At 39.0% G+C, this 24,513-nt stretch overlaps 2 protein-coding genes and 1 non-coding gene across 3 annotated transcripts in view; 1 reads left to right on the top strand and 2 right to left on the bottom strand.

The window, feature by feature from the left end:
• ABCA12 (ATP binding cassette subfamily A member 12) overlaps positions 1-2,767 on the bottom strand; it is a 181,127-nt gene extending 178,360 nt beyond the window's left edge. Inside the window, exon 1 of the mRNA XM_066279669.1 lies at positions 2,372-2,767. Coding sequence (XP_066135766.1) covers positions 2,372-2,440 — 69 coding nt within the window. The 5' untranslated portion in view covers positions 2,441-2,767. The remainder of the gene's footprint in view (positions 1-2,371) is intronic.
• The window catches only part of FN1 (fibronectin 1), a 351,744-nt gene that overhangs the window by 109,179 nt on the left and 218,052 nt on the right, over positions 1-24,513 (bottom strand). The gene's annotated exons all lie outside the window — the stretch shown is intronic.
• On the top strand, positions 11,918-11,993 carry TRNAT-GGU (transfer RNA threonine (anticodon GGU)). Its single transcript has one exon. It is a non-coding gene; the product is annotated as a tRNA-Thr (tRNA).

Below are 24,513 nucleotides of genomic sequence, written 5' to 3'. Positions count from 1 at the left end.
AGACTTTTCTGATCCTTTTTCCTTCAACAACAACTTTTCTGCTTTGGGTACCATTCCTCTCGAGATAATAGCTGATGTATTCTCTTTTCCTAGGTGAAAGTATAATTAACAGGGGCTTTTTGGGTTTGGGGCTAAGTAGGAATAATATAAAGTATCATAGTGAACACATTTTAGCACGCCTAACTTCCATCTCCTCTAAATATGCCATGTCCAACAGAAACTGACTAAAATAGAAAAAAACTCTAAAGCAGAAAATTGATATACTAGCTATGTTACAGATGAGGAAGAAACTTATTAAAGTTTCTAAGGATAAAATTTCTCAATAAAATGTTTTATTCACCACGGGTTTTGTTTTTTTTTTTAATTTTTAAGTACAATGGAGTTGTAAGAAAACTATGTAACCTCAGTGTTCTGTTCATCAGCAATAATTGATGTTTTCCGTTTCTCTATGCTTTTATTTTAACTATTGAGTTTTCACCACTTAAGATCTTTACTGTATATATATATTTTTCCTCTCCCCCACAATCTCCATTTTTCTGGATTACCTCTCATTATGTCAAATAAAATATGACAACCACGTCACCCCAATTCCCTCTAATTTGCCAAGTGTTTGCCACCACTTATAAAGCAATTTGAAATATGTTAGCACATCTGGTTCTCACTGCGCTATGAGAGAGATACGGTAGATCTCATATTCGTTTTAGAAATGGGAAAGCCAGTGCTCAGAGAAGCTATGATATGCTCTTCAAGTCTTGTAGCTGGTAAGAAGCAACACCAAGGGTCCAACTCTTGTTGTTTGACCACAATCACCTACCCAGACTCTTAACCTGTTGAATTCCATACAAATTTTTTTTTTATTCTTTTCCAAATAAGAGGAGGGGAGATAGGAAAACAGACTCCTGCATGCGCTCTGACCAGGATCTACCCTGGCAACGCCTGTCTGGGGCCAATGCTCTGCCCATCTGGGGCTATGCTCACAACTGTGCTACTTTTAGCTCCTGAGGTGGAACATCCACAGAGCCATCCTCACTCAGCACCTGGGCGATGTGCTCGAACCAATTCAGCCATGGCTATGGGGAGGGAAGAGATAGAGAAAGAGAGGGAAGGGAGAGGGAGGGGTGGAGAAGCAGATGGTTACTCTTCTGTGTGCCCTAACCAGGAACCTAACTGGGGACATCTACACACCGGGCTGACGTTCTACCACTGAATCAACCAGCCAAGGCCGAAGTCCACATAAAATTTATCATGGAATGATTATGGAAAGTTTTACATTCGTGTTGTTTTCAGTTTAAAAAAAAACAGTAAAAAAAAAGTAATAATTAAAATTTTACGTCCAACTCCACATGCAATTACATAATGATGCCTTATGATTTAAAATCCTACCCACCAAATTCACAAAGGTGAGTGAATATTTACTTCTCCCTCTTACTATATACATCAGAACACTTAAGTAAAGAGTTAGGAACTAGAAGCAAACCTAGAATGAGATAAAGTGCATAGATAAAATGCTGGTTTCTATGACGCATATTATTTGCATATTTATAGTATTCATTTAAGGCTGGGAATTGCCACTCTAATATGAAGTATACTGAGTGCCTTTTTGGATTGCTCTGGTTTTCAAACATCTTCCAAATGTGTGGCAACTCACAGGAGCCAATTTCTTTAATCTACCAGGACCCTATCTGGCGAGGATCTAATAGCTGGCTTTGTAATTTAAAAAACAAACCTGAATATAAGAGCACACACAAAAAAAGATGTTGCAATGAGCAGAGTAGACAAACTGTAGCAATGAATTCCAGTAATTCTTAATCTCCTGAAAATTCGGCACATATATTGGTTCTTGCTTGGCATTTCTAGTCAATAATTTTTAGACAACTAAAAGTACTTAGAAGCTTTTTTATACCAACAAACCTTCAAACTATTTCCTTTCTATGTCTTGCTTTTCAACCAAGCTTTCTGTTGCTGTTGGTTTCCAAGTACATCTCTCTCGTTTATTGTACCTGTCATCCGATACATTTTTTCATTGCACTTTTAACTAAATTCATTAAGAAAAGTTCTTAGAGCGTCTTGGCCAAAAACTTAGAATTCAACACTAGTTTCGACTCAACCAGTAACAAGACGCATCCCTTTCTTTGCCCAGGGCATATTCTGCTTTACTCTTTTAATTTACTGAAATCAAAAGCCTGCTTTAGGGACAAGTTTAGACTTATGCCTTTAGCTAGAAGACAGAAGTAGGGATGGTTTCTAAATAGCTTATTTCCCACTAAAAGAATTAAATTAAAACTCTTCTCTTTTTACCTCATTAACATCATCACATTTTAGGATTGCCCAGAGCGTCGCCTCAGAGCCCCGCTCCCGTATTTTTACTCACCGGCTGCCTTTTGACACCTAGCCAATTTTTCCAGACTAGGACCCGAAGCTGGTGAAACTGGGAAGCCATCCTTCCAATACCCCGAAAGAAAGAATTTTTCTTTGTTCCTCCGCCCCTCAAAGAAAGAATTGGTCCAACTTGCTGTGTGTCAGTGGGTCAGAAGCCTTTTCACGGCATAGTTTTCGAGACGACTGGGGTGAGAAACCCGCGGGTTTTCTCTGCCACAGATCTTCTTTTCCTGCGCGAGGATTGGCTTAATTCTTGACCAAAGGAGCACTCTCAACCAACTCTTCCTCCCAAATTGGGACCCAGACCAGTATCTTTCAGTGGCTTTTGCTTATTTTAAAATAACTTCCAGTTGCTGCTTGTTGCATGAAGTCCAGACTCAAGAGAGAATGAATGTCATTCAGACAATGCTCCATGTGGAAAAAAAAAAAAAAAAGTTGATCCTCCACCTCCTACTCTCCATGAAATTAACTGCCTCTCCACACCTCCGAGAAGGTGTCACCTGCACTGAACACGTCATAAGGAATTAGGTGGGACTCTGGCCAAGCCAGTAGGACTTGTCTTACATTCTCTCGCCTTCCTGATGACATCGTGCCTGCCCTGGCGGAGGCAGGGCCTAAGGAGCATTTCGCAGGCTCTAGGCCAGTGACTCTTCTAATAGCACAGGAGCAGTGAGGTTAAGATGTTTGAGTCAATAAGACCAGAGCTCAGCTGAAAGACTATGAAACTCAGCCCATCATGAGATATAGAGAGAAAGTTTCATGTTCATTCTAGAGTGGAGTTCAATATTTTCATTTGAGGGGGAGTTGGCTAGGTCCCACCTTCTCTGACAGCTTACTGGGTTAGGCAAAATGCAATAGGTGACATAAAGAATATACAATGGGTTTCTCATTTTGGGAGGCATGGATTCATGCATACGTTGTAAGAGAGCTCTCTTGTTCAGGCTTTTATAGTTAAAAAAAACATAGGCTGACCAAGTAATTTTAATTGTGATTTAAAGGTATATATAATGGAGAAGCCTGGCATAAAGGCTCCTAAAAGGAACCTTGTTTACACACCTTTAATGACAACCCATTTCGTGTGATACTCATTGCCTCCACAATCTGGCTCTAGCCAATTTGCCAATCTCACCTTCCAATAGTCTATTAAAAATGCCTGATCACTTGCCAAACTGCACACTAGTACAATATGCAAACATAACCTGTGCTTTCTGGTCTCTGACTTGTTTATACTATCTTTTCTACCTGGGATGCACTCCTTCCTCCCTAAGCTCCTACCTCTCAAAATTACTCCCAAGTTCACATCTTCCATGAAGTCTTTTTAGATATACTGTATAAGGTATCTTCTCTCCTGCCTTTGAATCTAGCATAATTCTTTGTTTATAATCTATCTCAAGGGACTTACATGTTTGCCTTGTTGTTACTTTTCATGTTTTATTTTTACCACTAAATTGCAAATTCTTCGAGAACTCGGGCTATTTTATATCATAGTACTTCACATATGATCAGTGCTCAGTCGTCACCCTGGATTTCATTGCATAGACTATGGGAGCCGGGCTGATGAAGCTCTCTGCCGACACTCACACTTTTCCATTCCCCTATTTGTGAAATCAGTTAAAACAATGTCTGAGCTCTCCCTTCACACCTGGAGAAAGGTTCCCCATCCTGGCCCCCCATGTTCAGCTTCCTGGTCCCCATGCCAACTGTGCGATGTTGATGACAGCCAGCCGGGGCTCAGTGGATCCAATGCTAGCACATGCCCACTGCCTCAACTTCGCCTCTGTCCCTACTGTGATGCATCCGATCTTTGTGAGGCAGTCGATCTTGAATATCAAGAATTTGGTTCTTTAATTGTTTTCCGGACAAGGTTAAAGACAAGGTGTTTTTCAGACAGCCAGCAGAGATGATACTCTCTTCTCCACTCCTGAAATGCAGTGTCAGATTCATCTGCTTTTCTCAAGCTTCGCTGAAGACTTGAACTCCTGCTTCCCTATCTTCTTTGTCTGCCATCTGTCACAGTCTTCAATGCACTAGTGGTTCAGTTCACAGATAGATACCATTCAGGTGTAAAAACATGGTGATATCTGAGATGTGACATTACCAGCACAGAGTCACTTTATTCAGTGAGGTTACTTCAGGTTAAAACGTACTAACTCACCATATGACTGATGCAGGTGACAGCCCAACTCAAAAAGTCCCAAATGGTTTCCCCTCGGAGCTGCTCATCTCCTCTCTAGTGTAATCATGAAGTTGTTTTGTTATTGTTGGTTTAAGTTTGGTGAAAGATTTTTTTCTCTCAGGCTGTACCCTTGCCCAGATAAATTCAAATTTTCTGATGAAGATAATGTATTTTATTACATCTCATGACTTCTCAGATTTATTTTTTCAAACAAATTTTAAAACTATGCATTAGGTGGTTAGTGTACATATGATATTCCTTTATACTTGAAGACACACAATACCATAGCACCAGACGTCATTCACACTTCCCTTAAGGAATGGGGTAACCTTTCACAAAATGTAATTCAAAATAGTTGAAGTTGGGGCACACAGACAATCCAGATGTCCAAATTTTGTCCTATTCTGAATAATTATATCTTTAAATAAAATTATTTTATTTAATTTTATATAACTGGTTAAAAATATTATATAGGTTTTAGGTATTTAATTCTATAATACATCATCTGTATGCTGTGTGCTCTCTACTCAAAGTCTAGTCTTCTTCCATCACCATATATTTGACTCCATTTACCCTCCTCATTGTCCTAACAGCCTCTTTCCCTTCTGGTAACCACCAGTCGTTTGTGTCTGTGAGTTTGTTTTGTTTGTTCGTTTGCTTTCTGCTTATACCCCTTATGTGACTGAAATCATATGGTTCTTGTACTTTCCTATATCTCAGCACCGATATTGACAATATCTGTATCGAGTATCTTTTTTAAGGTTCTCATATTTCTTTTAAAACTTGATTTTAAAAACACCTCTTAAGATTTCATTATAGAAAAGATGCTGCTAACAATAATCTTGGAAGTTGTAGCTTACATAAATCAGGAATTATAACCATTGATCAGAAGAGATCTTGAGCTAATTATTAGAACAACCACAGAGAGAGAATGTGGAAGAACATTAAAGACAGTAAAAAAGTTTTGTTTTGTTTTTATAAAATAAGATGTAACTTTGTGTCCACTCCTGATTATAGATTGGGGTGCTATTGATAGGTATCTTAGAACTTCCCATTGAGGAATTAGAGAACAATTTTGCAACCAGAAATAAACTGTTCCCAAGACAGACAGCTGCTGAAAAATATTTTAAACAAAAAGCTACACTGAGCAGAAAATAAAGAAAAGCAAAATTAGAAGAATATAATCCATGAAAGAATACATTTATCAGGACTCTATTTACAGATTTTATTCTCCAGGTGTGCCAAGAAGTTAAACTACTCGATTTGGTAGGTCTATGGTGATCTGCCACACTACTCAGTCATTCCAGTTCTTCTGCCAGAGGCCATCAGACCCAGGCTGACTGTAGGATGACTTCCAAGTCATAGTCCACAGTATCTGCCAACACTCCTTTCACTGCTGCTGGTGACTCTCCTTCTTGGTGATCAAAGGTTCATTTCTTTGTTAAGCAAGGGATCATTACATCTACCAGAACTTAGGCATTGTTTGCTTTTATGCACTTACCTGTGCAACATTAAAAACAAAAAAAATATAGCTTTATCATGGAATAGCTTGAACAAAAATTAACTAATCTTAGGATTCCAGCCTTCTGCATTCCTAAACTCCAGTAACCACAAGTTTCGGAGAACAGTTTAACCATTGCAAAGGTGACTGAGCTATGACCAGAATTTGCTTTGAGCATGCATGATCATGCTCCTGAAATTGGTCTTATCTAGGGTGACCTCCAGGGTCACTTCACCTACTGAATCTAATTAGAATGATGACTCTGCCAAGGCTGCACAACTGTGTAATTGATGGGCTCCATGAACATGAGATGCAGCAGCTCCTGTCAGTCAACTGTCATGTAGCATATTCTAGGACCAGGGCAAGCAAGAGCTAGTCTTAACCATGAACAGGATATTGATGTAGCTGAGACGCATTGATTTGTTTTAATAGTATTTACTAAAAATCTATATTGACAATAATAGTAATAATAATAAATACTGACCTACAACACCCCTCTTCTGTCTCATCACTGTATAGTAGAAATCTAGCACAGGTATTGTCCTGTAGTAGGTGGCTAATTAATGTGTATTGGATAATTGAGTAGCAAACATTTGTTAAGCATTTATTGAATCATCATAGAAGGCATATTGTGTAGAAATTAGTATCGTTCCCATTTTCAAAGAAAAAATGTGATATTCAGAAAGGTGATGCAACTTGCCTGAGTTCACCCAGTTAGAAGTGAGGACGATGAGAACAGCAGAATGGGAACTCAAACCCTAAACTTGTTCTTTTTATTCTTGTGCTGTGCTGTCTCCAGTCATATGAACTCTTTGGCGTGGGAAGAGCTGAAAAGGAAAATAAATAATTTCAGGGGTTTTCTGATTCATTCAGAGCCTATAAATGACTGTGGATATTTATTAAAAATGAACAATTATTACCAAAATAAATGTACAAAGAATAATTGCACCAGGAATTCTGGAAAAAAAGGCTGCTCTTCTTAGGTCCTTGCCAGCTTCATTGGGTATGTCCCTCCACTCTCAGCCATCCCCCTGCCACCTGCTGCAAAGCCTTGGATAGGGATATCTACTTCCAAGCTTTGGTCACGCTGCTCCCTCTGCCCCAAACGAAATCGTGCTCATTCTTGAACTAATGACTCCAGTGTGACTTCCTCTACAAAGTCTTTCCCAGCCCTTCCACCCATCACACCTCCACCCCCGGCTGAATTAATCACTCCTTCATCTGGTTTACCATGGATCTCTGCTCATAAGGATACTCAACTTCTTATTAACTACTGTTATTGTCTGTCTGTCTCACTGTCTGTACTCTGAGCTCCTTGAAGACAAGGACCATGAAATATGAAACAGTAAGAGTTGGGGATTAATTCTAAATCCCTGGAGAATGGTGAGAACCTTGCCCAACTGGATCTAAGTGCTGGTTTGAAGTAGTAACAAATAAAGTTGAAATAATTAAAGACCTTGATGATAAAAAAGAGAGGATGCTATATTAAATATTTAGATGGAAAGTTCTGGCAACTTATCTAAAGAGCTAGATCATGATATAAATGGTGCTGTGAGAAGATAAAAATATTAGTATAATGAGAGATACAGGTTTAAATGTGAAATCTAATTTTGAATGAAAAAAAAATGTGGAGTTGAATTAATGGTGAAATAAAATAGTTTAGGATATTTAATAATAACCAGATCCATAAATTTGCTCTTTCACCTCCAAACTGGTTTTGATCCATAGCATCAGAAACAACTTACTTTTTTCCCCATGCTTAATTGATGTTTCATTAAGATCCTATGGGATACTCATCACATACAGGACCTAAATTCTCTGATAAACCTGTGAGATCGATATTACTATCTATGTTCTATAAATAAGGGAGCTTAGGTCAAGTAGCTTCCCGAGGTCACACAGCTAACGAATGTCAGAACAGACATGTGAGCCCTACTCTCTATGTCTGCAAAGCCTGTTCTTCACTGCGACCTCATAAAACAAAGCACAACATGACAAGTGGATGCATTTAACCCAGGAAGAAATGTGCAATAAGTTAAGAAACTGAAGCTAACTCATGGCAAAAATAACAGCATCCTTTTTTATGAGAAGGGTGGGTCTCTACCAGAGGTTTAAGATAATGAGGCAGCAATTGCTAATACCTCATTACCTAAGATCCACCTCTGATGTAAGGTGGTGATAGCCAATGCTATGAAGCAGGTAGGTGTGAGGGAGGTATTAGATTCAGGATTTTCAGGTACTTTATCAGCACTGTGACACTCCAATCATAATGGGGATAGAAGAACTATGTCAAGAAACAACTGATGAAGAGCCGCAAAACCAAGTAAGACGTATTTTAAGGGAGTTTCAACAAGACTCACTCCAAGCTAAATTATAAGGCAACTTTTCTCTTCAAGATGATCCAATGGCACAGACAGAATGAACAGAATGCTTCAACACAAATTACATGGCTTGTCAGGCAAGCCAGTTTGATCAACTATCTGATTATCTTACCGTTGAGATGTGTGAGTCTGGGAATTTCAGGGTGATTTAGAATCTTGCAAAGAATTACTCACCCTGGCTGAATAATAATTTACTTGGTTAAACTGGTAAACTATGTTGAATTAATTAATTTTACTACATATGTTGCTATAATCTTCTGGAAATGAGAAATAAGAAATAATTGATTTTTTTTCTGGCCAATCTTTTAAAACTGAAAAGAAATGTTGAAGTTTTTATTCTCCATTTTAGAGGAAACAATAAAAATGAAAATATTACTATTGTTTTTTCCTCAACTTGTATCTTTTCTGCCATAAAACCTAAAGCCGCTTAAAAGACAAATCTATGTTTTTATCTATTATCCTTTTTTTCTTTATTGATAAAACACAATAGCCAATTTCTGCATGTGTTTTAGTCTTTGGTGACCAGCCTATACCCGAAGAAATTTTAGAAAGCCTATCACTATTAAAGTTTCCTATATTTTATGTGGCAGCATGCATTCACTTGAATGCAACAGAAACTATGTTAGAAAAATTGATATTTCTTGAATAAGCTGGAAAAAACACTCCTTGCATTTTGAAATTCCAAATGTTTGGTATCTGTCTCCTCAATGTTGAACAACACCCCATTTTCCTATATGCTTTCTATGTTTATTATTGTCAAATTACTTTGAAAGCATAGGGTTAGAGAAAAGGCACTGGTCAATGATTGAAATTAAAATCAGTAATAAAATATTTTAGTTGAAAATTCTGATGATGAAAGCATTGATACACTGGTCTACAGGAAATTAAGATCTTTATTTTTATGGTCCTCCATAGGACCACATTTTAGTAATACTTCCCTTTTATGAGGCTCCCTACCCCTACTCCATGAGCATCATTTTGAAACAAAGGGAAAGTGAAGATATCAAGTAGAAGTGGAAAGGGGTAACTATTGTAATTGTCATGTATATTGGTATCTGGTAGTTGGACTTTTGAACAAGATATTTTTCATATAGGCTTATATAATTCACAAGTTCACACACAAAAGTATCCATTATTGTATGTGTTTATATAAACATAAACATATGCCCACATAGGCTTCCTTACTAGCATGCAACTAGAGATACAAAGCATATGCATAAAGATATAGAGAAACATTTACAAAATTTTAGCCATTATATAAACATACGTGGACTGTAAGTGTGAAGAAAATGGTGCATAATAAAAGTGAAACATCTGGCCCTCCAGGTATGCATTTTAATGGGTGCTGTAATGATGGCACGTGACAAAGGGAGCATATGGCCATATCAGTAAAGTCTTGCTGCAGAGAACTAAACAGATCTTTTGAACCAAAATTGTTTGTAACATATAGATATATATAATCCACAGTGTTTTCCTAAACATACAAATTTAAAACCATTTTAAATTTTAAAACTGCATATTTATTAATTTTTTATTAATTTCTCTCATTAACTTTCTCCATAAGTGGAAACACTCACATGTAACACAAAACGAATGTATCCCTATCTAAAATAACAATTTGAATGGCTGCAATAAAGCTGATCTTGCCCGATATGCTACTACTCTGGCTTTCTCTGGGATCATGGAATTGTTTTGAAAGCTGGTCATTAAATATATATATATATATATATATATATATATATATATATATATATATATACACACACACACACACACACACACACACACACACACACACACATTTTCCTACCACTAAGGTTCTTAGGGGAAACATAATCCCACCCTCACCTATGGCTAGACCCTCAAATCTTCAGCCTTCCTTCAATAAGGAAAGTTTATTGCTTAGAGCAAACCACAAACATTTTGTGTAGCACAGGGAGCCTATAGAGTGGAATTGTGTTGAGGTGGTGCTTCTGCAACATCAGGAAGTCATTGGCAAGGTGCCACTTTGATATAGCAAATTCATTCCTTAAATTAGGGTTCATGTGAGAAATGTCAAGTCATGTTGAAAGAGAAAACACTAACTGACTGTATGGGGACAGAACACCACAAGAGCTTATGTAAAGAAGACTTCTTTCGACTACAAAGACTACAAAGAAGTGTAGCGTTTGACGAAAAGAGTGAAGGAAGTCTAAGGAGGAGATGGCTACACAGGCCACTCAGCTGTTTCTCAGCTGAGTCAACTTCTGAGGCTCAGACGCTCTGCCTAAAAAGTGGTTATGCAGGAAAGTATGGTGGTTCCTCAGAAAATTAAGTATAGCACTACCACATGACCCAGGATTCCCTCTACTGGGAATCTACCTCAAAAACTCAAAAATATTGGTATCTAGAGACACATGCACTCTCGTGTTCATCACAGCATCATTCACAGTAGCCAAGACATGGAAACAATTGAAGTGTCCTTCGATAGAGGACTGGATAAAGAAGATGTGGTACATATATACAGTGGAACTCTACTCCGCTGTAAGAAATGATGACATATTGCCATTTACAACAACATGGATAGACCTTGAAAACATTACACTGAGTGAAATAAGTAAATCAGAAAAATTTAAGAACAGTATAATTTCACACATAGGTGGGATATAAAACTGAGACTCATAAACATAGATAAAAGTGAAGTGGTTACCAGGAAGAAGGAGGTGTGGGGGAGGAAATGGGGAGAAGGGAATAAAGAGGGACAAATATATGGTGATGAAAAGTGATTTGACTTTGGGTGATGGGCATACAACATAATCAACAGTTTAAATGCTATAGAAACATTTACCTGAAAACCTATGTGTGTACTCTTATTGATCAATGTCACCTTGTTCGATTTAATTTTTTAAATAAAAGTTTTAAAAAGTGGTTATGCTTAGTTGACAGATTTATTGGGGGATTAAATGAAAGGATCAAATAAATGTAAACAACCTGGGAGTTAGCTAAGGTCTTTTTGTCCCCCCAGTTCTTAAGTCTATGTGATATGACCTGAGTTAACACCCTACACAACTAAGGTCAATCTATGGCAATGTGTACAGGAAGACAAACATGAAAAGGTACACCAAATATTTGTTGAGTGTACTACTCGTTACAGATTAGTGGGTCCAAAATGTAAGTGTGTGATCTCTCAACCTCACCAACTCAACCTCTTCTCTAGCCCCCTCCCACTGCCTTCTCTTTGCTCCTTTCTTCTCCCATTCTGGGACAATTAAATCCCTCTCCTTTTCTCTCGCTGAGTAGTTTTGCGTCATTCTCTAAAGCTTCTAAGCTTCCTGAGCTCCAGATTCCAGATGGATGCATCTACGCCCAACCTTCTCTGTAACTAGAATAAGAGCTATTCACTCTCCATAAGAAACTCTGGCAGCAGCTTTTAAAGGAGTAAAAATTTGACTCCCTCCTTTTGGTTAATTGCTATTATAACTGGCTAAAATAATGCTTGAGGCCCTGGCCGGTTGGCTCAGTGGTAGAGCGTCGGCCTGGTGTGCGGAAGTCCCGGGTTCGATTCCCGGCCAGGGCACACAGGAGAAGTGCCCATCTGCTTCTCCACCCCTCCCCCTCTCCTTCCTCTCTGTCTCTCTCTTCCCCTCCCGCAGCCAAGGCTCCATTGGAGCAAAGATGGCCCGGGGCGCTGGGGATGGCTCCTTGGCCTCTGCCCCAGGCGCTAGAGTGGCTCTGGTCATGGCAGAGCAACGCCCCGGAGGGGCAGAGCATCACCCGCTGGTGGGCGTGCCGGGTAGATCCCGGTCGGGCGCATGTGGGAGTCTGTCTGACTGCCTCCCCGTTTCCAGCTTCAGAAAAATATATATAAAAAAAAAAGATAATAATAATGCTTGATCACTTGGAACCTCCAGAACAGTGACAATCAAGGAAGATAATGAAATTAACTCCACAGCAATCATTTCAAACTCAAAGTTATATTCAATTATATATCAGGACATATGAAATATTGCCACTTTCTATGTATATTTTTTCTATACCCAAGACAGTTTGATAAGTATAAACCTCTCTGGAATCTGTGACATATTCTCAGTGGCCTGGGAGTTTCCTTTTTGAAAATTTAACATTTTGGGGCTTTTGTGTTTATAACACTCTTTGAAAATTAAGGCAAGCCTATTCTGTTTCATCTGGATGACTGGGTTATGAACAATTAAGTGTTAAGTAATCATCTGTGGTACAAAAGTTCAACCTTTCAGTGAATTGATAAACTTGTCTAGGGCCTCTTGTTCTAATATGAAATCACAACATTGTTACATGTCTGCTATTGTAACTCAAACTCAAAAGCATTGTTAAATTCTTCTACAAGTTATAAAAGTAATACTTCTCTTTAGTTACGATATTTCATAAATAAATTTTTCTTATTTTTTATATATTTTAAGGCTTTCATTTTACATCATTAATATGCTATAGTAAAGAAAAGCAAATACAGTTTTTATAATAGAGGATCAGTGAGAAAAGAAGGTGGACTTAAACCAGAACCTATATGTTCGCAGTAGTACTGAACAAATGCACACAAATGTATCAAAAATATATAGTTTCAACACAGAAGAAGGAAATAAGCTATAAATGACTTGTTTGTAACATTTTACAAACTAAATACAAATAGACATTTTTCAGTTACACCTTAAATTCAGAAAAGGTTGCTCTTTGGAAGGTTCTGGTTAAATATAAAGTCTGAACTAACAAACAAAGGTTTAAAGAAGTTATTACTAGGCATAATTTGCACGAACATGCATTTTTTTAAAGATTTTATTTATTCATTTTAGAAGGGGGAGAGAAAGAGCAGGGGGGGGGCAGGAAACACCAACTCCTATATGTACCCTGACTGGGCAAGCCCAGGGTACAGGGGTCCCCAAACTACGGCCCACGGGCCGCATATGGCCCCCTGAGGCCATTTATCCGGCCCCCACCGCACTTCCGGAAGGGGCACCTCTTTCATTGGTGGTCAATGAGAGGAGCATAGTTCCCATTGAAATACTGGTCAGTTTGTTGATTTAAATTTACTTGTTTTTTATTTTAAATATTGTATTTGTTCCCGTTTTGGTTTTTTACTTTAAAATAAAATATGTGCAGTGTGCATAGGGATTTGTTCATAGTTTTTTTATAGTCCGGCCCTCCAGTGGTCTGAGGGACAGTGAACTGGCCCCCTGTGTAAAAAGTTTGGGGACCCCTGGTTTAGAACCAGCGACCTCAGCATTCCAGGTCAATGCTTTACCCACTGCGCCACCACAGGTCAGGCCATGCATTTCTTATATTCAGAATACACTGACTCTTCTTTCTAAGTTAGTAATCAATTCATTTAAATATCGATAAATATCTGGTAAACATGCAAATAAACCACTATGATTAAAGGCATGAAGGACAGAAGATTAGATTATAAGCAACACTGAGAAGCTCTAGGGACAAATATTTAGGAACCTGTGATGGTTTCTCCATGTGCCACGTAGCTGGGCTAAATCCCCATTATTCATTTAAAGGTTAAGCTAGGTTTTGTTCTAAAGATATTTTGAGGATGTAATGAAAGTTTATCCTAAGTTAATTTGAAGTGAGAGATTACTCTAGATTCAATGGTTGAAACCTTTGAAGAGTGGAAGTGAGGCTTTCCCTGACAGCAGTTTCAGCTGTGGGTAGCAGCTTCAGCCCCACACTGACAGCCTGTCCCGTCCGATGTCCTGGGTGACAGGTTTCAGACTTGCCTAGCCAGCCCCCACAATTCTATAAGCCAATTTCTTGCAATAAATGTCTTAATCCAGATCTGTGGGTTCTGCTTCCCAGGTGAAGCCCTGATTGACACAAGGTTCCAATAATCTGATGATAAGCAAATGTATAGCAATCATAAGAAGTGAATATCAAATAAAATAATTTAAATCCAGCAGAACTTTGTTGTATTTGGAAACTAACCTCTCAAAAAAAAAATTTTTTTTTATCTCTTGACTTTTAAAAAGGTTTCTAAAACAGTTATACATACTCACAAAGACTTGAAAGAGAAAAAAAGCATTTGCTTTCAATAAATTTTTTTTAATTTTTTAATTTTTATTTTTTGCTTTCAATAAATTTTTTAAATAGTATCTAATTCTCACAAAATAGCATGGCTGATTGAAAAACTGGGCAAGTTTCAAGCAATTACTGTAAACTCAGTAGACGAATAACTTAAGAGACTGCAGTATAGGGAAACTTCAATACTAGGCTCTGCAAATGGCCATTAGTGGTGGATACCAGCATCATGCTCCAAATCAACAGAAAGAACTCCTTCAGGGGTTACAAGGCCAGAGAACAGACCCTGTAGATGAGACCAATGAGGCCACAGAATAAATGTGGAGCTGAGGGCTTCTCATTTCCCAAACCTCACAATCACCTTGACCCTTGATACTTCTCAGCCCTCAATAAATTTTGTCATTTATCTTGGAGAGGATCACAAAGAGTAAGAACTATGAAAAACTGAGGCTTTATCCCAAACACACTAAGCCATCATAGAGTTACGTAAACTGGAAAAATCTGTGTTAAACTATAATTTACCAGATTTGTAGAATCGTCTTTCCCTCCATGTTATCCGGTGGGTTAAAATATTGTAAGGAAGATCTGACCTATTTTAAAAAATAAAGCTCCATTTCATTTGCACATTTTATGACAGCATGCGTCCATTTTCAACCTCTTCCTAACATTTGTGTTCTGGATTCTTTTGCTGAAAGAACTGGGATTGAACTATAAGGGTGTCAAGTGAGTCTCCCAAAACCTGCTCGCCAATGAGTGTCCAGGATGATCCCTAAAGGTTTGTTTGTTTGTTTGTTTGTTTGTTTAGTAACTGTAAGAGGAGCCAGGAATTTTATTTTGAGGATGAGTTAGAATAAAAAGATAAAGCAAGGGACTGCTTGGCCTCTGCTCCTTTTCAGATCATCTGAACTGAATTTGAATCCGCGAGGTTACGGGGAAGAGAGGCAAAAGCTGATGGAAATGTTCACAAGAGATTTGTGAAACTCTGAGCACAAACGGAATTTCTTTGTCACCCAGGTGATAAGATGTGGCATGAAATTAAAAGAACGAGATTGACCTTCCTGCCAAACAAAGGTTGAAAGGCATTTACAATCAGGAATAAAGTGCCTGGATCCTGAACCTTCTGTCCTGGAGTAAAGATAGAGGGAGGAGAAGGCAAAGGGAATCCCACTGATCCACACTGATCCCCTAAGCCTGCCGTAGTCCCATAAGGGTTAGCACTGGATCCTTAGTGAGGAGAAAATGGAGCTTCAATCAGAATCCACCACGTCCTTTTACAGTAGAACTGCTCCAGAGCTTGGCTTTGGCCCTGCAGTCTCAGCCACTGGAAGATAAAGGGTCCAATACTTGAGCAAGTGCCATTTCAGACATCCCCGACCCTGTGTGTGATTAATGGTTACGTCACTATACCTAACCAGAATTCCATAGTCAGTAATATGACTAAGACATGTCATTTGGATTTATTATCCTTTCAAATATTGGTAAAATTTCTAGAAGTAATTTGGAATGGAAATTTATTTATGTGCTCGTCATTGAAATTCAATGTCAATTGATATATAAATGCATATTCATTATAGCAAGCAAAAAAATGTTACTACAATGATGTGCTTTGAAAGGCTTTAATTCGATATACAAAAACAATTATTAAGAACCTTGTCATTGTTAACTAAATAGAAAAATAGATTGACAGTTAGCGTGACTGTTAAGAGAGAATGCATATGCTTTCTACTTTTACAAAGTCTGTGGTGCTACCGAGCCTCTAAGATGGCACCCACTGATCCTCAACTCCTGGCATTTCTGCCCTGGACGAGTACCTTCTCACACTGAATAAAACTGACCTCCACAAACAATAATCACATAGTATGACTTCTAGGACTATGTCAAAATAGACACTGAGGCTTCCATCTTGCTCTCTCCTCAAACACCCATCCTGGGGGAAGCCAGATGCTATGTTGTGAGGACACCCCAGCAGCTGTGAGGAAGCACATGTAAGGAGGAAATAAGGCCTCTGTCCGACCATCATCACCAGCTTGTCAGTCATTTGTGTCATCCAACTTGGCCACAGGTTCGCCAGCCCCAGTCAAGGTTTCCGATGACGATATTCTGGACCAACATGTGAACTGCAGTCTCAAACGAGACCCTGAGCCAGAACTGCCAAGATAAGACACTTTGAGTTTCTAAACCACAAAAAGTGAGGATGATAAATACTTACTGCTGTTTTAAACCACTAAGTTTAGGGTGACTTCTAATACAGCAAAACATAATAAATAACTATTACAAATATTATAATATAATGCTGGTGGCATAGTGGATAGTGCATTGACCGGGATGCTGAGATTCCCAGTTTGAAACCCCAAGATCACTAGCTTGAGCACAGGCTTGCTAACTTGCATGCAGGTCATCAACATGATCCCAAGTTCGCTAGCTTGAGTCAAAAGGTTGTTGGCTAGAAGCTCAAGGTCATGGGCAGAGACCAAGGTCATTGGCCTGAGAAAAGGATCACTGCCTTGAGCATCCCCAGTCAAGGCATATAGGAGAAGCAATCAATAAACAATTAAGGTGAAACAACTACAAGTTGATGCTTCTCATCTCTCTCTTCTCTCACTCCCTTTCTCTCTCTCTCTCTCTCTCTTTCTCTCTCTCTCAAAACAATAAAAAAATTAAGTAATACTAAAATAAGCCATGTGGAATATAATGTGGAAACTCTAGTTAATAAGATTAAATATTGCATATTTGAAAACTGTTATGAAAGTAAATCTAAAAGTTCTCATCATAAGAAAAGATGTTTCTATAACTGTGTGATGATAAATGTTAACTGAAATTATTGGTGTGATCATTTCTGATATATACAGCTACTAAATCATTATGATGTATACCTGAAGCTAATATGATAATATATGACACTTATCCCTCAATTAAAAAAAAATAGCCTGACCAGGCAGTGGCACAGTGGATAGAGCATCAGACTAGGAAGCAGAGGACCCAGGTTCGAGACCCTGAGGTCGCCAGCTTGAGCGTGGGCTTATCTGATTTGAGCAAAAAGCTCATCAACTTGGACCCAAGATTGCTGGCTTCAGCAAGGGGTTACTCAGTCTGCTGAAGGCCCGCAGTCAAAGCACATATGAGAAAGCAATCAATGAATAACTAAGGCGTCGCAACGAAAAACTGATGATTGATGCTTCTCATCTCTCTCTGTTTCTGTCTGTCTGTCCCTATCTACCCCTCTCTCTGACTCTCTCTCTGTCCCTGTAAAATAAATAAATAAACAAACAAACAAAACAATAATAGAAATTAGCTTATACTGGTGGTTTAAAAGCACTGGATTATATCACAGTTCTAACCTTTGTAGAACTGCTTAATGTACTAGTATTTATAGAACTAAATAAAGTGACTTTTAATAATAACTCTTAGTTATGTAATCATATATAGGTCTTGAGTGTTTTAAGAAAAAGTCTTAGGGCCCTGGCCGGTTGGCTCAGTGGTAGAGTGTCGGCCTGGCGTGCGGGGGACCCAGGTTCGATTTCCGGCCAGGGCACATAGGAGAAGCGCCCATTTGCTTCTCCACCCCCACCCCCCCTCCTTCCTCTCTGTCTCTCTCTACCCCTCCCGCAGCCAAGGCTCCATTGGAGCAAAGATGGCCCGGGCGCTGGGGATGGCTCCTTGGCCTCTGCCCCAGGCGCTAGAGTGGCTCTGGTCACGGCAGAGCGATGCCCTGGAGGGGCAGAGCATCGCCCCCTGGTGGGCAGAGCGTTGCCCCTGGTGGGCGTGCCGGGTGGATCCCGGTCGGGCTCATGTGGGAGTCTGTCTGACTGTCTCTCCCCGTTTCCAGCTTCAGAAAAAAAAAAAAAAGAAAGAAAAAGTCTTAGCCTGACCAGGCAGTGGAGCAGTGGATAGAGCGTTGGACTGGGATGCTAAGGATCCAAGTTTGAAACCCCAAGACCACTGGCTTGAGCGCAGGCTCACCAGCTTGAGTGCGGGGTTGCTGGCTTGAGCATGGGATCATAGAAATGACCCTGTGGTCACTGGCTTGAGCCCAGAGGTCACTGGCTTAAAGCCCAAGGTTGTGGGCTTGAGTCCAAGGTCAGAGGCTTGAACAAGGGGTCACTCGCTCGGCTAGAACTCCCCACCACCATGAAGGCACATATGAGAAAGCAATCAGTAAACAACTAAGATGCCACAATGAAGAATTGATGCTTCTCATCTATCTCCCATCCAGCCTGCCTGTCCCTGTCTCTCACTCTTGTTCGCTAAAAAATAAAAAAAGAAAAAGTCTTAGTTTGGAATCTTTATATTCTGAGAGAAAATAAGAAGCAAAATGTCAACTTTGCTTCTTCAGAATTTCAGCAGAAAATTCTATTAGAAATTCTATTAGAAAAAGCCATGATAAATTATATTTGATCCAGTTCTAATAAAAATTATGAATAAAAGAAAATAATAAAGAAAAATGAGGTACCCCAAATACATTTGGTTCTCATGAATGACACTGCAGAATAGCAAACTTTACTGATATTTTTTAAAGTCTTATAATTCAGAGTCTATAAAGGTTAAAAATGCAGATGAAAAAGTTATGTACTGCCAAACATTTTTCATGATTGAAGATGAAGAATATTTGAGGTTTGAAAAGAATTGAATCCTAGGTACAATGTTCTTTCTAGAAAACATACTGCTGGACATTTCTTTCCAGATTTATAGTATATCATATCATATCATATCACATCATATTAACTACATCATATTATGATATATTTATGTTGATTTTATGCTTATGTTAATTAAGCTCTTAGTGGTATTACTGAATATGCCATGTGTATGTGTATGTTCAAAAACATACATAGAACAGACATGTAATCAAACGACAGCAGAATACAACAAAATTACTAGCCATCATTCTTCTACCACAAATAATCCATGACATACAGTAATTTTTAATAGTTTTATTAAAATATCATTTACACACCATAAAATTCACCCATTAAAGTATACAATTTAGTCATTTTTAATATAGTCACAAAGTTGATCAACCATTATCACAGTTTTAGAACATTTCATCACCCTCAAAAGAAACTGTTCTCATTAGCAATTATTCCTCATTCTCTCTTTACTCCTAGCCTCTGGCAATCACCAAATACATTTTGTTTCTATTGATTTGCTTATTCTGAACATTTCATATATATGAGTCATAAACAGTGTGGTCTTTTGTAACTGTCTTCTTTCCTTCAGGATATGTTTCCAAAGTTCAAGTTGTAGCATCTGTTCGTAGTTCATTCCTTTTAATAGCTGCATAATATATCATTGTATGAGATATACCTTTCTGGCTATTATGAATAAAGCTGCTCTGAGTATCTGTGTACAAATTTTTCTGTAGATATATTTTTATTTCTTTTAAATATATACTTATGAGTATGCTAGTATCATATCTGGGTCATATAATAATTCTATTTTTAACATTTTGAGAAACTGTCAAAATGTTTTCCATCAGCTATCCCACTTTTAGGAATACATCCTAAGAATACCAAATAACTGTTTCAAAAGAAGATGCACACCCCATGTTTATTGCAGCATTGTTTACAATAGCCAAGATCTTGAAACATCCTAAGTGTCCATCAGTGGATGAGTGTATTAAAAAGCTGTGGTACATATACACAATGGAATACTACGCAGCCGTGAAAAAGAAGGAAATCTTACCTTTTGCAATGGCATGGATGGACCTGGAGATTATAATGCTAAGTGAAGTAATCCAGGCAGAGGAAGACAAATATCATATGATCTCATTTATATGTGGAATCTAATGAACAAAGTGAATAGAGGAAGGGAATAGAGGCAGAGGCGGGGTCACAGGGAGCAGAGGGACAGCTGTTAGAGGGAAGGGGGATGAAGGGATAAGATCAGAGAGGGTAAAGGGATTAGTAAATTATATATACATAGCACAGAGATACATATAACAGAACAGCAAAAATCCCAGATGGAGGGTGGAAGAAGTTAGAGGAAGTGGGGTAAGGGAGGTAATAGGGAACAAGGGGGTGGGATGAGGGAGTTATATTGAGTGGGACACTTGAATCCATGTTAACACAATAAATTAAAATTAATAAAACATGTTTTCCAAAGTGACTGCTATACAAGAGATTTGAGAACTGCTTTCTCATGTTCTTATACAAGATAATCTAACAATGCTATTAGGTGGGGCAAATTATAAGTTAGCTGCGCACCAACAAAAAAGCCTTACTATTGTGCTTTCCAGCTAACAATATCCAAATAACAAGACATTCATAACCAATGGTTGCTTGCAAAGAAAGCACTTGGAAGACTCAGAAGTTGCTAAAGAAATAATCACCCCAAGGAATCTTAAGACTGACGTATTTCTTACACAATGCCTGTTCTAAAGATCCTCTCATCATTCTTTCCTAGAAAAATGCTGAAATTGGTTTGTATGCAATAAAAGCTAAGATACAGATGAAGATCAAGAGAATATCTTGGGAGATGATGTCAGAGTAATGGTGGAGTAGGAAGCGATACCGATAAATCTCCCCCAAAACTCAACAAGATCTTCAACCAGAAACAGAAAAACCTATACTTGGAGCCTCCAGATGCTTCACAATACACCCGAAGGTATGGTTGAGTGAAAAATTGGCTAAATATATAACCAAATCCTGAAGGAAATAGGGAGTAAGAAATGCTCCGCCTTCCTCACTAACCTAAACAGGGCGGCTTTCTCTGGTAACTGTGAATATAGAAACTGAGGCAGGCAAAGGGGGTGAATACATCCAGGCCGCGCACAAAAGGCCAAACCAGGCTGTGGCACGGAGATCCTAGCGGAGGAAAAACTGTTCCTGTGGCAAACCGGGCAATACAAGCTAAAACTTGCGCCAAACCCACACAAAGAAAGACAAGCGGGGCAGCCATTTTACCCGTTCTCCTGGTTGGTGCGCAGTTAGTGGGCGAGAGATCTCTTCCTAAGCCCCAGAAGTGGGTGTCCGTGTTGCCCCACAGAGAGGCAGGGTCAGAGGCCTTTCTGTGGGCCGAGAGCAGAGTCTCTGGGCAGCCCCAGCGCCCTGGGAAAGCCGCGCACGGGAGGGAGCGAGAACTAATTCCAACGGTGGAAATTTTCCGTGCTGGTGAGGGTTTCACTCAGGGAAACGCGGCCGGCCTCATATCCTGGTGTGCGCACGCAGATAGGTAGTGAGCGATTCCTCCGAGTGCCTCGGCAGGGCGCGCCCGTGTTATCGCACAGAGGGGCAGAGTCAGGGGCCTTTGTGTGGGCAAAAGCGGAATCTCGGGCCGCCCCAGAGCCTTGCAAAAGCCGTGCACGGGGACGGAGCGAGAGCGAATTCCAGCGCTGCAAATTTCCATGCGGTTGGGGGTTTCACTCAGAGCGTGAGACTGCTGGCCGGATATCCTGGTCTGCGCACGCAGATAGTGAATGAGAGTTTCCTCCAAGCACCCCGGAAGTGGGTGCCCGCCTGTGTTACCGGACAGAGTGGCAGAGCCAGAGGTCTTTGAGTGGGCAGAAAGCCCGCCTGATTATGCTAGCAGCTCTGACTGACTGAGCCTTACCCAGAGCCCTGTGCTGAGTGGAAATAGAGTGGGGAGTTGCCAGCTCTTTGAACCTCTTACTATCCAGGCAGAGGCAGCAACAACCCCATAGCTGGATTATCAGGCTACTAATTGAGGAAGGAAAGACTAGGAGAAAGGCTCCAGGAACACGGACTCTCTCACTGTCGGAGCCTATGAAAGCTAATGAGCCTTGACTCCCAACGAGACTAAAGCACAATACATGACATTGCCATAGAGACTTATCAACTGCAAACCTCTACCTGAGCGTGCCAAAGGGGCAGAACCTGGGGTACAGAGTCACCGACCAGGAAGAGGGAGAGAAAAGAAAAAACAAGAAGATAACCTCTCAAAATCAAGAATAATCTGCAGACTTTATAACCTATCCCATTTTATTATATTTGTTCGTTTGTTTATCTTATCTTCATTCTTGATACTTTTTTTCCTCCTCCAATTTGGCCGATTAACTCTCTGCCGGTCTTACTCTCTCCTCTCCTTGAACTACACTACCCATAAGTGTTACATCTCCCATTATCTTTTTTCTCCTCTTCCTTTCTCTCTATGAGGGTTGCACTCCAAAACCCTTAACTCTCTCTCTCTCTCCTTTCTTTTTTCTTCTTTTACTGGTTCCCTCTTTTTTTCTCTCTCTCTCTTTCTTTTCTCCCTCTATATTAGTTTCTTCCTTTCTCCTTTACATCTCCTCTCATTCAAACCTCAATAACAAACAAATTATCTTATCTGGGACTCAAACTTATGTTTGTGGCATTTTGGGGGTTTTTTACTTCACCTTTTTAACTCACTAGCAGTGCTCCCATCCCTGGCTCTCCATTTTATCTAGTTCTTGTTCCACTAAACACAATAGTATTTTTTTAATTTGTCCCCCCATTTTTCCGTTTTCCTCATATTCCTCTCATCATAACTCTTAGACAACACCAACACCTAAAAGCAAATCATTTTATTCTTGACCCAAATTTTTTCCTTATTTGCTTTTTGTGGGTCCATACGCTCTTTTTTTTTTTTTTGCCCCTTTATTACTTTTCCCCAATTCAGGCCCTCCATCACAGGCATTGTTTGTTATAATTCACAGTCCACCACAAGATTTTCTCAAGAAAGAGGGGAGAGGAGAGGAGAGGAAAAAAGGAGGGGGGGAATAATTTCCTTTTTTTAAAAATTTTTATTTTATTTTATTTTTCTTTATTTCATTATTAATTTTTTTTTAAAAAAAACAACTCTTTTCAATTTTTTATTTTTTATTATTATTTTTTTAACTTTTTATTCTTTATTAAATCTCATTAACACTATCAACAAAACTACCCTCAGATGCCATTAAGGAAGAGAAAATCGAATATCATGGATACAAAAGAAAGAGAGGTAACAGCTAGATGAGGAAAAATCTATGGAGAAAAAATTTAATATATTGGAAACCTTGGAGCTAAATGACAGAGAATTCAAGATAGAAATCCTAAAAATCCTCAGAGATATACAAGAAAACACAGAAAGGCAATTTAGGGAGCTCAGAAAACAACTCAATGAACACAAAGAATATATATCCAAGGAAATTGAAACTATAAAAACAAATCAAACAGAGATGAAAAACTCAATTCACGAGCTGAAAAACAAAGTAACAAGCTTAGCTAATAGAACAGGTCAGATAGAAGAGAGGATTAGTGAAATAGAAGACAAGCAACTTGAGGCACAACAGAGAGAAGAAGAAAGAGACTCAAAAATTAAAAAAAATGAGATAGCCCTACAAGAATTATCTGACTCCATCAAAAAGAATAACATAAGAATAATAGGTATATCAGAGGGAGAAGAGAGAGAAAATGGAATGGAGAACATACTCAAACAAATAATAGATGAGAACTTCCCAAGCCTGTGGAAAGAACTAAAGCCTCAAATTCAAGAAGCAAACAGAACACCGAGTTTTCTTAACCCCAACAAACCTACTCCAAGGCATATCATAATGAAATTGACACAAACCAACAGCAAAGAAAAAATTCTCAAGGCAGCCAGGGAAAAGAAGAATACAACATATAAAGGAAGGCCCATTAGATTATCATCAGATTTCTCAGCAGAAACTCTACAAGCTAGAAGAGAGTGGACCCCAATATTTGAAGTCCTGAAAGAGAGAAACTTTCAGCCACGAATACTATACCCATCAAAGCTATCCTTCAAATATGAAGGAGAAATAAAAACATTCACAGATACAGAAAAGATGAGGGAATTTATCATCAGAAAACCCCCACTCCAGGAATTACTAAAGGGGGTTCTCCAATCAGATACAAAGAACAAAAAAAAAAACAGAGCCACAAGTAAAAGCTCCAAGAAGAACACAATAAAACCAAATTTAAACTGTGACAACAACAAAAAGAAAGAGGGGGAGAAGATGGAGATTAACAGTAGCAAAGGACGATGGAGTGCAAAAGTACTCACAAAATAGTTTGCTACAATGAACAGGGTAGGGACCCTTTTCATTACTCAAAGGTAACCACCATTGAAAA

Source organism: Saccopteryx bilineata, chromosome 5, assembly GCF_036850765.1.
Source record: "Saccopteryx bilineata isolate mSacBil1 chromosome 5, mSacBil1_pri_phased_curated, whole genome shotgun sequence".
Lineage (NCBI taxonomy): Eukaryota > Metazoa > Chordata > Mammalia > Chiroptera > Emballonuridae > Saccopteryx > Saccopteryx bilineata.
This window is presented reverse-complemented; position numbering and strand designations above follow the sequence as displayed.